This window comes from Pogona vitticeps, chromosome 1 (genome assembly GCF_051106095.1).
Source record: "Pogona vitticeps strain Pit_001003342236 chromosome 1, PviZW2.1, whole genome shotgun sequence".
Lineage (NCBI taxonomy): Eukaryota > Metazoa > Chordata > Lepidosauria > Squamata > Agamidae > Pogona > Pogona vitticeps.
The window spans coordinates 57,938,022-57,953,207 of record NC_135783.1 but is presented as its reverse complement, the minus strand read 5'-3'; the positions used below and the strand labels follow the sequence as shown (position 1 = coordinate 57,953,207).

The window sequence follows — 15,186 nt, the reverse complement described above, 5'->3', positions numbered from 1 at the left end:
TCACTTTATTAATGCAAACGTATGGGCCCAACAAAAACCAAAAAACAAAGATTCTTCTCAAATATGGCAGATAATTCACCTTTATTTGAACTATTACTGGTCCAAAGAAAAATTAATTATCTGTCATGTGTGAGAGGCTTATTTGCTTTGTTGTTTTAAGACTAGGTGGCCTCTTTGACTGAAATACTAATATGTGGAAGCCATATATTATGGCTTCAATATATATTATTAGTATTAAATTTGGATGAGAAAGTGACTGGATATGTCAGATCTTCCAGTCCTCAAATATCTTCATAATGAAAATGGTCAAGCTCATAGAATAGTAATTTCAAGATCGGGCCTAAAATACAAATATAAGAAAATTTCAGAGGGGTAGCCATGTTAGTCTCTTGCAGCAGTAAGTAACAAAACAACTAAGATCCTGGTGCACAACCTGATGCTGTGCAACTCAGATAATTTTACCCATTTTGGTCATTTGGGTAGAACTGATCCTTGCGACCACAAGTCCCCCTTTTAATTTTAATTCTCCCACATGACTGTGGTTGATGACACCTATTGAGCTGCATGGCAGAAAGCAGGGGTCTGCAAAGTATGGCCTGCGGACCACATCTGGCCCACCTTGCCTTTTTATCTGTCCTGGGCATGCAGTTGCAGTCGGGTGGGCGAGCAGGTGTGCAGGTGGAAGTGCGAGTGGGAGTGCGGGCAGGTATATGCGTGTGTGCATTCTTTTGAAAATGTGGAAAATATATTATATGGCCCTCATAGTGAAAAGTCTGAAGACCCCTGGCATAAAGATCTGCACCAGAATTCTGGTAAACCTTTTATGGTATCTTGGAGACTAAAAAACTTTATTGGGCATGTCATGCAGACTGTAGTATATTTCACGCATTTGAAGAAGTGGGCTGCTATCAATGAAAGATTGTGATAAATAAAAAAGCTGTTAGCTGATAAGACACCACAAGACTCTTAATTATTAGACTACATTGAAAATGAATCTAACTGTACCTGATGGGTTGGATTTGCATTTTGGTTATATTTCAGTACAACCATTGAAATTTATGGAACTTCAGTTTTATGTAATAAGTTCCCTGATTTCAATTAATTAACACATGAGCCTTCATTTCCTCACTTTTTCCAATTTAATTGGTTGAAAGTTTTTTTGTTACAATAACAAAAGTGAGTATAGAGATGGTTATAAAGTATGTGATTTATAGTAATTTTTTAAAATGGATCCTTTAGGAGAAAGGCAACATAAAGAAACAAGCAAAATTTTTATTTGTGGAGGAAAAGCATGTTTCTAGTCAAACTTCCAGGTGGTCTGGCACATGGTACAATACTTTGTTCTCTACTAGAGAGGACAGAGGACTCAGTCAGTAGTAAGAGCTGTTTATGCTCATCCCAGCATCTGCTACAGTGCCCCGTTCTACTCAAGGCAGGTCTGATGCTGAGCTTTGATAGAATGAACTCCCTCAGCTGTCATCTGCATAGGGCCAGAGGGCAGAGCTGTGTACTCCAATAGAGAGGAATGACCCAGGGCTTTAGGAAAAAGAGCTACTGCAACTCTTTCTCGTTTGGCGGTTGTTTGTTGATCCGTGTAGTGATAAAGCTGACCCTGAACTTTGGGAACTTTGGGAGTGAATCCTTTTAGCTGAAATTGCTCTGGACCATAAGCCACAGAGAGGTAGGGGCAGCAATCTGATCTATGGCTGCCCGCAATCACTTAAGGCACTTAAGTTGTCCTAGCACATCAGTTGTACGTATTGCTGCTATTGGTCATTGACTGTGTACTAACTTGGGCTTAAATTTATTTTGTTGTAATTCCCTAAGTCTTTTGCTAATTAGGCTTTAGAGAGAAAGCATATAAATTGTATTCGGAGAGAAATATGTAGTTGCACCACTTGTTACACAAGAGCTGGAAACAATCTATAAACAAGAAGGAAATTGCTATTCCCACTCACCTACCATTTATCCATGATTAGTCAATCAATCATTCATTCATAGGCAAAAGCATCTATAGTATAACTAAATAGATGGGGTTTCCCCCTTTGACGTCTATAATGCTGGCACACTTGGTGGACTGCTGGACAGCTCATAGGTTCAGGTTGGGAGTTTGATTCCCCACTGTGCCTCCTTGACAGGGCTGGACTTGATGATCCATAGAGTCCCTTCTATGTGTAATCAAGTATGCTAATTTGTACAAATAATCTACATGCAGACCCGAAAAGAAGGTAATTACGTTCTTTTTTTAATTGACTAATGCCTGCATAAGCTTACATCCATGGATTCCATAGTATGTGGAAAAACCTGCAAACAACTGAATTTGTCAATTATTTGTAGGTTTATCTCAAGTCAATATTAGATTTCTTTTCACTTTCCTTGCATATGGATTTTCTAAATGTTTTTACTTTTTCCCCCTTTTCTTTTTGTATCATGACAGACTTTTCCTCTACAGTACTTCTTCTATGAGATGGTCACTGTGGAATTTGGATTTGGTCAAGATGCCAGCACTAAAATAGGCATGGACAGCTTGTGTCCTAGCTACCCATGTATTTTCCTCTGCCAGGGCTGATATACTTTTTTATGTGGTGTTAAACTGGGGAAACATGGAAGTACATAACAACAAAATATTAATTAGTTCTGGCAGTTGTTGGATTATGGGGCCAAAACCAGACAAAATTCTCTCTCTCTCTCTCTCTCTCTCTCTCTCTCTCTCTCTCTCTCTCTCTCTCTCTCTCTCTCTCGTGTGTGTGTGTGTGTGTGTGTGTGTGTGTGTGTGTGTGTGTGTGTGTGTGTTAAAATTTTAAGAAGTTTAAAAAATGGGGTGGATGGTTGGAGTTATGTTTGCCATTACAAAAGTGTCGCTAGGAAGCTGGTGGTGTCCCTGCCATCATCAAAATCATGTACCCCTTCCTCAGTACTCACTAAATCCACTGATGCAGTAGCTGGAGGTATGAATGGGAATGGCATTTTCTAGGCAGCAGCAAATAAGGAAATTGTGATTTGATGCCCAGTGCCTCTGAAGCAAGTACATCCCCTTTAGAAAAGATACCTGAATCCCCTTAGGTAAAGTGGGCAACAGCTGCACATCTGTAAAATGGTTGTCTAGAAAGGTCACCCTTTATTAGCCGTTTTGAAGTTGTACTTGGGCCTATTTTGTTTTAATGTTTTTTGTTGACCATGTTTTGAAATTAAGTGCAAAGTTGGAAAGTTTCATTGTTCAAGTATGTGTCTAGGACAGTGTTGGGACAAGTCTTATTCAGATGTTTAAAATGGGTTTACGTTGAAAGAGTGAACGTAACATTCTAGTTGTACCGTCAGTCTGTTGCTTCTCCAGACAGGGACTGAGGATTTCTGAAGGAAAGCTCTGTGCGGATACTGGAAAATTAGGGTTCCCTATCATATGTAGTAGATGGGACAGGCTTCATATGTAGTAGACTGTTTTCTCTTCAAATTGTTCTTCTTCCCATTGAGACAGAGATAGACAGAGGGCAGAGACTAGAACTCCCTCCCCCCACTGCCGCTCATCCTTTCAGATTAACTCTTTCTTTCAGGTCTGAATAGAGTGTGCATATGAAACCTCAGCAGTGAAAAAAAAAGTTGGGTCTAATTAATGCAATACTTTTTCCAATCCCAAGGGATTAAAGATATGCAAGGAAGGGTGCCATTTGTTGGCTTTAGCTTCATCGTTAAGACCAGTACATATTTTGAATAGTTGTTCAAAGATTATTAATAGAGTAGATTAGTCCGAAGCAGTGGGTCGTCCTCTGAACACAAGGGTAACAGAACAAAGCCTCAAGAAAGGACTACATAATACCAAAGACCCTGGAATGCCCACTCTTCCATTAATTCTGCTTTGCTGAGGTGCATTTATTAGTTTTAGGTCCGATTTTCTTCATGACTGTAGGGACAATTACTATTATCTCTAGTATCCATAGATAGGAAACATGTACATAATGTTTGTACAACACATCAGCAATAACCAGCCACAGAAAGATGTTTAGTATAACGGGATAATATGTTGTTACATGCTACCAAGTTATGATGTATGATGACTTTAATAGGATTTTTAAGGAATATGAGGTATCCATGGAGTGTTCTAGCCTTGTACACACTTTGTGAGTTTCCATGGTCAAACAGAGATTTAAACCCTCCTCTCTAGAGTCCTAGTACAACCATCTCGCCTCAAGCACCTTACTGACTCTCAGATGTAGGGATGGAAAATAATTTCATTGGGCCTGAGAATTTGAAGAGTATAAGTTTTCCACTCCCCGAGACCTGTTATGAGACAAAAAGTGTTTTGCCTTGGAAATGTGTGCGTTTTAGAGGAATAAAACACACACAAAAGAATGTACTGTATATATCTTAATAATGTGAAAGTAAAAAAATGCAAATAATTGCATAATAAGTTTGCACAAACATGCTTCAGTCAATGGGAAGGATGCATCCCAAATTGTATACAGAGGTATCATTGTCACCTCTGTCTCAGAAGGAACTTCAACTCTAATTTGCTTTGTTGGCAATCTGAGCTTGGGCAGCACATCTGGTCCTAATTTTTAACTGTTTACCTTTAGCCCAAATCAAATACCATTTCTACCTGATGGAGAGTTCTGGAGCACTCTAAAGCTCGTATCATATGTCACTTTTTACTGACTCATTAAACGAATTGCACAACCTCCAACTTTGTTTCTTTGAATGGATCAGCTGGCCAATTCTTGTACTTTCACTTGGTGAGGAGGAGCTATAGCAACGGGGGGCAATTATGGTACTCCAAATGTTTTAGGTCTATATCTCCCAACAACCCTAGCCAGTATGTGTTATGGCAGTGATTCCCAACCTGCCCGCAGAGGTATGAACTAGGACATGTAGAGGGATGCGGAAGAAAAAGAATAATGGTGGGGAAAGACATATATGTCAACAGTGTAAGACAAGATACAAGTCAAAAGTTATGAAATTAATTGAATATTGTGATGAATTAGTGGAGCAGATTTTCTTCATTATCTAACCTTGAGAAAAGCCCTGTTCCCTCACTTTGTAATTTTGGCAAGTGGCGAGGAGTCCCTCCCTAAACAATGTGTTGCAAACACAGTGTGCATGTTCGGTTATACGCCCCACACAGGATCAGCTTTCATTCTGTTCCACTTTGCAAACATTTGAGTGCTGTTGCTCCGGTACCAGTGTATACACTGTATAAGTGTATATAAAACCTCAGTCAAGCCTGTGAGTCCAGCTACCATATTCATTGCAAATATTTTGTTAATATGAAGCGTACAGTTTAGGGAAATGGACTGCCAATGGGGTACACAAGTGAAAAATGGCTGGGAACCATTTCCTTATGGTAAAGGACTATAGGAATTAGTCCAGAAACATCTGGATGGGGACTCAGCTGCCTTCCCATGAGGTAGACGAATGGTACTGATAGAAGAAACTGTGTGCATGTAGAACTAAGGCAACAAGATGCTTCTCTGTCTTGCCTCTGTTGTTTTGCATATGATCATACATCTTCAAGAATTCTCTCACTGTAACCCAATTTCATTTAAGGGACTTCCTGTAATGAAAGACAATGGCTGAAATCCAATAGTAAGTTGCAACTAGACTTACACCCACTAAATCTATGAAATTTAGATAGGTGTTGGCTCACCAAATCCTCCCTGATTCAATGGGCCTTCTCTAGTTTCAAATTCTAACTAGATTCTACCCAATAAGAGCTTTGAACTGTTTGATGGAAGCTGGGGAAAATGGATTCTTACAAGTATAGCTGAGGTTGATACACAAAGGACAGGCTAGTATGGAGTCAGAACAACTACCGTGTTTTCCTGAAAATAAGACAGGGTCTTATATTAATTTTTCCTCCAAAAATGCATTAGGGCTTATTTTCAGGGGATGCTTTACTTTTTTCATGTACAACCATCAATGTATATTCAAATACAGTCATGTCATCTTCTTCTGGTTGCTGCACAATGGTGGAGGGCGGGGTTTCACTTAACTAGGGCTTATTTTGGGGGTAAGGCTTATTACAAGCATCCTGAAAAAATCATACTAGGTCTTATTTTCAGGGAAACAGGGTACTTCCAGATGTTTCACATGGACAACTCCATTTTTCCCTTGTTAGCTTCCCCTGCAACCTCATTTCAACAGCCTGAAGAACTAATTGTATTTGTGCCATCAATCAGGAATTAGACAATTGCTGGAAGTACTGAAGTGCTTCTTTTAAATTTAATTTTAATTGTAAACTCTTTATGTTTATTGAGTTACAAATTAATTTTTCTATGTGTATACTGTCTTCTGTTGTACACCACCCAGAGAGACCATTGATCAGATGGGCAGTTTAGAAGTATTATCAATCAATCAATATTTCTACTGAGAAAAATCTTGCAACTCTGCTATTCCTATAGCTATGGCACCTGACTCTGGTTGTGCATAAGGATATGGTGATGAGGATAAAATAGATGTACTGGAAATAAGAATGCAAAACAAAATTTGCTTGAGATTGCTCACATTTGACAGATTTGTGGAATGGGAAGTATCAATAACCATTGTAACTGAATAGTCATCTAAGTTTCTATTAGCTTATATACTGCAACAGTGTATTTATCAATTAGGACTTACACATTTGATTTTGAAAAGCATACAGTATCTCTGTAAATATAGGGATCAAGTGATCCTAATAAATCATGTTGATTCAAAAGGATCAGCATGGTAACTTGCTGTTACACACAGAGAGCAATTTGGGAAAATGCAAAAGATTTGCTTGTTTAAACAGGAATCATAGTCTATTTTGAGACGCTCATAATCCTTATAAATAATAGATTGTGATAGTTATTGTAAGAAGATAGGAGATAATGTAAGAAACATGTTCCCAGGTTTAAAAGCAGCAGTATGAGGAATACTGATAACCTTTCATTGATCTTACTTTACTGGGTCATAATTGTCTCTTATTACGAGCATTAATTTATTGATGCTGTTTTGAGAATACTCTTAAGCCAATATTTCATGGCCATTTTTCCTCTGATCTGATTCTGACAAAATGTGAGAATATAGTATTTAGATTCTGCTCTCCCCAATATTTGGGATAATCATGGGATAGAATTACTGAAGTTGGTAATGACCTTGAAAAGCCATTCTAAATTCACTATCAGTGAATTCTGCACAGGTTAGCCTCAGGCATTCAGTTTGTGATTACAATGTTCCACAAGTAGAGAACAGAAGAAGCATGATTCCAAAAGTACACCAAGATCAAATAGGCAGTCTTTCTGTAGTACATCCACTGTGCTACTACTTGGCCAATGCTTAGTACCAGTGAAAAATTGAAGGGGCCCAGGGCAGTGTATCTTCAGCGCCTTTCCCTAACTTCGTTATGTTTCTTCATAAAATAAAAGTGTTAATGGCTAGGGATGTGCGAGTACCTCCTGATCTGATTTGTATCCAAATATTTGTTGTACAGATTGGGACTCAACTAATTTATTCTCCATATGTGTACAGTTCCACATCAATATTGAAAACCAAACCACCAATGGAAAAATGAAGTGCTATGACATTGATGGGATGAGCCATTACACCGTGCCATTAAATAGAAGAGTTAAGAGTGCTTACATTTCAGACAGCCATGCAGTTTTTCAGGAATGTAGAAGAAACACCTCCAAACTAGGACAGGAATTTTTCTAAATAGCAAAGCGGCACAATGCTTGGCAAAGAATGTAGAGATGGGCATGCTGTGTAGGTGATTTTTCCAGCTTTCAGAAATACGCATAGGCAGGACAGAAGAAGAATATTGTTCCCAGGGATATAAAAAAAAGTACAAAAGGCCTAACCTGAAGAGAAAGGCTGATTTGATTTGAGAAATACTTGTTTCTTCGTATTACTGCCAAAGGTCTACAAAAGCAGCAAGCATTAGCACTTCTTCGTCGTGCACCAACAAGGAGAAAAGAAGGAAGAAAAATGTAGAAAAGGAAGAGAAGATAGCCCCTACTGCACTCTATCCAGCGCTCACTTCACCTAGTCTAAATGAGAAATGGCTGCAACAGCAGCTCCAGTGGCATATATATAGACACTGGTGACCTTGTTCTGAGCTTTTGAGAGGATTTCCAACAGTTGGACTTCTCGGGAGAGCACCAGGGCTTCATTGTGGTTCCATTATCAATCTCTGTCTCCAACGGTGTTTCCTCTTTGTGTTGCTCTTTTTACTCTAATAATGCCAGACAGAACTTAAATGATCTGTTGGAATGCAATGTGCTTCAACAACTGTAATATGTAGTCCTTTGGTACTTATTTAATCTTTCTTATTTAATTAGAATATAACAATAACAACAGCTATTAATATTGTATTCTCAAAGGCTTTCACAGCCAAGATCTGATGGTTGTTGTAGGTTTTTCGGGCTGTTTGGCCGTGCTCTTAAGGTTTTTCTTCCTAATGTCTCACCAGTCTCTGTGGCCGGCATCTTCAGAGGACAGAAGTCAGAACTTTGTGTTCAGACAGAGTTCTACTCCTGTCCTCTGAAGATGCTGGCCACAAAGACTGGCGAAACATTAGGAAGAAAAACCTTAGGAACAGGGCCAAACAGCCCGAAAAACCTACAACCTATTAATATTATTTTAATTTTGTTTACAATGTGAATGAAGTTCTTGGAAACCCTGATCTTATTCCAGTATTCTTCACACAAGGAATAACACAGATCCATTGTAAATCTGGCAGTTGTTCTGATCCTAAAAGTACCAAAATTGCAAAGTACAAACATCAAGTATAAATGAATCAATTAAAAGATTATGGAAGCAAGGTCAGGTCATACTCTTGCCCATAGTACTTTCAGCAACCAGAGCTGCTCCAAAACCTTTGGTTATCAATTTAAAACAATAGCCATGGGCTGCTTTCTGAAATTCAAAAATCAGTGATTTTTGCAGGCACGTTATCTCATGTACAGACTTTTAGGACTGCCTTAAACTCATGTTGCTCTTGCAAGTAATTTCAGGTTTGTAACCATTCCGTCTCCACATGTGTTCCCATGGAAAACATGCTTTGAATGGCAATTGATTTTAGAAAGGATGTTTGCTGGAACATTGACTTGAGAGAGAACACTTCGACATCCTGTAATCCTGAGAGACTTATTTTGTGAAATTGTTTTTGCAAGGTTCATGAACAGATATTTAAGTAAACAAATAGCTCCATAGAACTTAAAAGTGTTCCATACTCCATAATGTATGTGTCACATAACTTGAGTTTATTTTAACATGTTGTTGATGCTGTAAGGGTGTCAGATTAATTCCTCATAAATATTACATTTTTCACTATGCTACTCTGCAGCCCAGTAGACCTATCTCCCAGCTCCATAACCTTTCCCAGTCCGTAGGAAAGCTTGCTATGGTCCTTCACAATGGAGCCTTCTAGTTCTCTCCCTTCCTTTCCTGCATTCCCTCTGCCTGTTTCTCCAATACTGCTTACGTAGTGGCCTCTACAACTTGGATTTGCAGAATGCAAAGACTCGCTCATTCTACAATCTTCATATTTTTATACCTCTCTGCTTAGAACATAGCATGGACAACTGCTAACATCTTTTAAAGTTAAATTTAAATAGATACTTGCTGTCTTCTGATATTTTGAACTGTTTTGATTGCAGACATTTACAGCCTGGTGCAATTCCCACCTTAGGAAAGCTGGCACCCAGATTGAGAACATTGAAGAGGATTTCAGGAATGGCCTTAAACTCATGTTGCTCTTGGAAGTAATTTCAGGTTTGTAACCATTCCCTCTCTCTGCCTGTATTCCCATGGAAAATATGCTCTGAATGGCCATTAATTTTAGAAGGGATTTTTGCTGGAACTGACTTGAGAGAGAACAGTTTGATCTCCTCTCTGTATATTCTGTAGTCCTGTTGAAAATGTTTGGGGGTAGTTGGCTAGTAGTGTGGCCAGGCTTTTCATCCATAGCCATTTCTTATTTGCTTGGGGTTCCTATACCTTGGTTTGTTTCTCTTCTCCAGAACCTAGTTTGGGGCTCCAGGGGGAAATAATGGGAGTTCTACCAAAAGATAGGGTGAAGTGTTTTTAATGCTCTGTCAATGTGTCTGGAAACCAATAACTCCCCTGCTCAACTAAACTCAGGTAGCAAGTAAAACATGAAATAGCTGAACTTTACTTTCAGGCCTTGAACCCAAGAAAAAAAAAAGATAGCCTGGTTGACTGTCAAAAATATTAAGTTTCTGGGCCTAATCATACAGACCATTTGAATTGTTTCTTTTTCCTCCTTTTTTATATCAATATGTTTGTATTTATAGTCACATGGTATATATATTGTTCACATGGCTTTCAGTTCAATTGCTATTTTTCTTGCCATTTGTACTGGTTTTGTAGGCTACACATGACATCTCATATACATTGATTCATTTGCCATCCTGTTTCTGGATTCCTGCTGCCCTAAATTTCTTTCTTTCTTTCTTTCTTTCTTTCTTTCTTTCTTTCTTTCTTTCTTTCTTTCTTTCTTTCTTTCTTTCTTTCTTTCTTTCTTTCTTTCTTTCTGGGATTCATAAGTGATAAAAAGGTAAAGGTTCCCCTTGACAATTTTTGTCCAGTTGTGTTCGACTCTAGGGGGCGGTGCTCATCCCCGTTTCCAAGCCATAGAGCCAGCGTTTGTCCGAAGACAATCTTCCGTGGTCACATGGCCAGTGCGACTTAGACACGGAACGCTGTTACCTTCCCACCGAGGTGGTCCCTATTGATCTACTCGCATTTACATGCTTTTGAACCGCTAGGTTGGCGGGAGCTGGGACAAAGCAACGGGAGCTCACTCCGTCACGTGGATTTGATCTTACGACTGCTTGGTCTTCTGACCCTGCAGCACAGGCTTCTGCGGTTTAGCCCGCAGCGCCGCCACGTCCCTTTTCATAAGTGATATATTGCTATTTAAGGAAGGGCAGTGTTAATTAATAGCACAGAGTATGAAGAAACAAAAAAGAGAGGCAAAACATACCCACCTAGGCAGTGCTTATACTGTATTTTTAATACTCTCTCCTGCCTTTTTAGCAGGCAATCTTACAAGGCCTCAATGTTAGTACTGGGCATGCTGGCTGGGGCATTCTGGGAATGCCTTCTGAAAGAAACAATATTTCCAAACTCTGCTTGAAATATGATTCACAAATCTGTTTTAGGGAGTGCAAACTGAAAAGCATGCTTTCTGTCAGAGTTTGCAGATGTAAAAGAGAAACTGTCTATAGTATTTTACCCCCTCTCCATCATTACTATCTTCAGTGCCCTATGGAAATAATTCAAAACCTCTGTGAGCTTAACCATCACTTCTCATAAGTAGCTATGAGGAGAGTGTGATGCATATTTTTTTATCGCATATGCTTAGGAAGGATGGGTTCAAGGACTGAAAACTGCAAGTAGGAGCACAAAGAATGAGGAGTGTTTTCTGTCAGGAGGGGAAAAAAAGTAATGGATTTGTTCAGTACTGTATGGGAGAGGGAGAAATTTGATGAAATAACCACTCTACTTCCCCCAAATGTTAAAGTGTTAAGAAGAAATAAACTAAAAAGGAAATATACAACCTTTAACATATTTTGGACAAATCTAATAATTTCACTCCGAGTTTTGCTGCTGCATCAAGAAATAAACAACAACAAGAAACTCCAAATATCCCAACCCACCTCAAACTAGAGTTACTTTTATCCATTTATTTACTCTCCTTCGGAATGAGCATAGGAATTCAGAGAATATGAAAGAAAGGTTTCTCTTTGATTCAAACACTCCCTGCAAGCCCGTTTAAGACATGAAACAGGCTGACTGGGGGGCAGAAATAGCCTTTAGTACTGAATCACCCCATTATCTGCCTGGTATTTGGCATGTGTTGTATTGGGTATATGGTACCTATTGATACTGAGTCTTGCTTTCTTACAGGGGAAAGACTTCCAAAACCAGACAGAGGAAAGATGCGTTTCCATAAAATTGCAAATGTCAACAAAGCCCTGGATTTTATAGCCAGCAAAGGTGTCAAACTGGTCTCAATTGGTGCAGAAGGTAAGTGGAAGATAGCAACAGCAAGGTATTAGCTTTCAGCTATGGTCTTAGCATCTTGGGGAAACTCTGGAGAACGCTGTGTAGAGCTAAGCTTCAATCCTGCATGAAATCCTAGAGAGTCATTGCCATTCAGTTTTAGTGGTACTGAGCTACATGAACCAACCATAAGATTAAAATTACAGCAGGCCTATGATGTATGACCACATCATATTTAAAATATCCATTTTCTTTTACTCTAGAAATCGTAGATGGTAATGTGAAAATGACCCTCGGTATGATTTGGACTATCATCCTTCGTTTTGCTATTCAAGATATTTCAGTAGAAGGTAAGAATGTGCTCCATAACACTGCCCTCAGGTATTTATATCAAGAAGAATTGTCCTGAGTTGACAGGTTGTTAGGCTAATGATAGTTTTATTAACAGCACTGATCCCTGATGTGACAGTTTGTTATTACAGCTCTTCACTTGCTTGGTTTATAAGTAATCTTTTAGTATTGAAGGCTAGCCATGCTTATAGGTCTGCTTTGTGTCCCTTTTCAGCAGGGCAAGTAAAGCATCCATACGAAACTAGACCTTTTAAACATGAACATAAAAGCCTTATTGTTTGAGTGGGTTTTTCTCCTCCTTCAGAGAGGTGAGAAAGATAAAGCTGTTTTACTTTTATTATAATCATCATCATGATCATTGTGGAACAGCAAAGCTGGAAGGGACCCTATGGATCACTGCGCCCAGTCCATCAGGGAGGCATAGTGTGGGGAATCAAACTCCCAACTTCTGGCTCCACAACCAGATATATATAGCTATCCTATGCTCAGTGGTTTATATATCTGGTTGTGGATATATAAAAACATTTTGAAATCATCCTGGTACTGTTTCACTTCAGAGAGCAGACAGACATTTTTGTGACTGAGCAGCATTCACTATACATAATTATCTCCCTATCAGAAGCAAACTAGAACATCCAGGAGAGATTTATACTAAGACTTTATACTAAACATGAGAAGAGAATCTTAAAATTGTGCAGTCTTCTACTTGTGCTCCAAATTGATACAGTTCAAGGATAATTGCATCACAATATTCTTGTGAAGATGCCTGGTTACCACATCACTATGCCATGTTGAATTACTCGAAAAATCGGTGTATTTGATTTGTTGCATCAACTAGCATATCTGTACTACCACAGTGCCCTGCCTGTATGACATTAGATTCTTTTGGATTTGAGAGATAATAAGCACATCATTGAAGGAAGGCTTTCAGAATTGTATTTTAATCACAATGGCCAGATCCTGTTGCTTAGTATAGTAAATCATACTAGATTAGACCCACTGAATCAATGGGGATTTAGTGAACCACCTCCTGTATACGTTCTATTGATTTAAATGAGACCACTCGAATTGCATGGTAATCCACGGTTAGAGTAGACACATTTAAATTAATAGAACTTGTGGAAGAGTTCACTCACTAAATCCCCATAAGTTCATTGGGCTGACCCTAGTGCAATTTACTACACTAAACAATAGGACTTTGGCTAATGAAGTAGAAAAACCACAGTAGAAAATGAAGAGAGCCAATGAAGTAGAAAAACCATTCAGAATAAATGATCATAAAATAATACAATAGCAGCAGCAGCATGGTGCAAAGCAACAGCACAAAATAATTCAACTACAGAGTAAAAGAATAACATTCAGCAATAAAATACAGGTCAAAGCAATATAAATGAGATATGACCTGTAGCCTTTCTACTTGCTGAGAGTCTCTGAGAATAGCAGCAGGGGTTTCTAAGTACTGTACATGCATAGCACCAAGTTGGGAATGGCCTACATTTGAGGCTTACTCAACCAAAGACTTTATATCCATTCGGCTAACCTGCTGCTATTCACACTTAACATCTACAGCTGATTCTCATTTGTAATGCATTACTTTTAATTGCTGAAATGATGAGAGAGTAGCTCATTAATTAATACTGTGATAATAAAATACCTTACTAATTGGAAAAATGATAACAAAAATGTCTACAAAGCACTGACTAATGAGTAGAGTGATATCCCCTTATAGTCCCATTTCCAAGTATCTAAAGCCTCAGTCTAATATATAGCAGCCTTGACCTGAGACATCCAGAATAAGCCCATTCTTTTCTCATGCAGTCTTGTCATGGCTTTCAAAGGGTATGAAAAGACTAGCAGAAGCTACAAACAGACCTAGCTTCTAGAAGAGTCTCAGCCTAAGGAGAGTCAATAAAGGCCTCAGCAAAGATGAAAGGCTATAGGCAAAGCCTGGGCGTAGAAGAAATATCACACCTTCTCATTATGCCAAAGATGTTTTGAGACATTACACACAGTCAGTAGCTGCTGGAGTTTTTGTTTAAAAACTAATATTTGTGCTATTCGTGTTTGCACAAACTGCTGCACAATGTGTTGCTCAACAGACACACTGCAAATAGTGTAACTGCTTGTGTTTAGTTGCATAGGTGGAAATGTTCAACAGCATACTGGATCATGTTCTATCACTTCATATCTCCAAATAATACATTGTGAATATTTTTTCAGGCGAGCAAAGTGAGGAGTTAACATTTTTTACATATAATAAGGTAAAAATATCAATAGAACCCCATGGTGACTTGACTTTTGCAAACTTCTCCTGTCAGTAACAACTTAAAATGGTTATTGAAGTTTGCCCTAGACCAAGGGGATCAGGGTGGATGATGTAATTAAGGAACATGCACAAGACAGATACTGTGTAGGCAGCTTGCATAAAGGATAATACCTAAGTGCCCTTCAACTCTCAAGAAGACTTCAATATAACACATGACCCAGTAAATCAGACAGTTTGACTATGCCTTGGATGCACTTTCCCTTTTCAAGTGATGACTAGCCACTACATAATGAGTCAGATGATGATCTTGAAGTATCAAGTAGAAATGAAAGGAAAGGGCAGTAACTAAGCACTAAGAAAACATTTGCATTTGGTTGAGATTAATATTTGGAGAATGGTATTAGAGGTTGGACAGTAGAACTTATGAAATATAAATGGTATAAATGCTTACTGAAAAATTGTTCATGTACAACTCTGTTTTGGGGGAAATAGAGCATTTTGCTCTATGGAAGCATAAAATGTAGTCACAAGAAGGCGATTTCTTGAGTGGTCTCTGTTGTAGTTACTGTAGCATTTTTTTAAAATATGTC

General features: G+C 38.6%; 1 protein-coding gene across 2 annotated transcripts in view; it reads left to right on the top strand.

Annotated features, from left to right (window-relative positions):
• Positions 1–15,186, top strand: part of ACTN2 (actinin alpha 2) — an 82,588-nt gene that overhangs the window by 17,697 nt on the left and 49,705 nt on the right. For both annotated transcript variants that reach the window (XM_020787244.3, XM_078383126.1), the window contains exons 2-4: positions 9,609–9,723; positions 11,884–12,003; positions 12,243–12,329. In XM_020787244.3, coding sequence (XP_020642903.1) covers positions 9,609–9,723; positions 11,884–12,003; positions 12,243–12,329 — 322 coding nt within the window. The remainder of the gene's footprint in view (positions 1–9,608; positions 9,724–11,883; positions 12,004–12,242; positions 12,330–15,186) is intronic.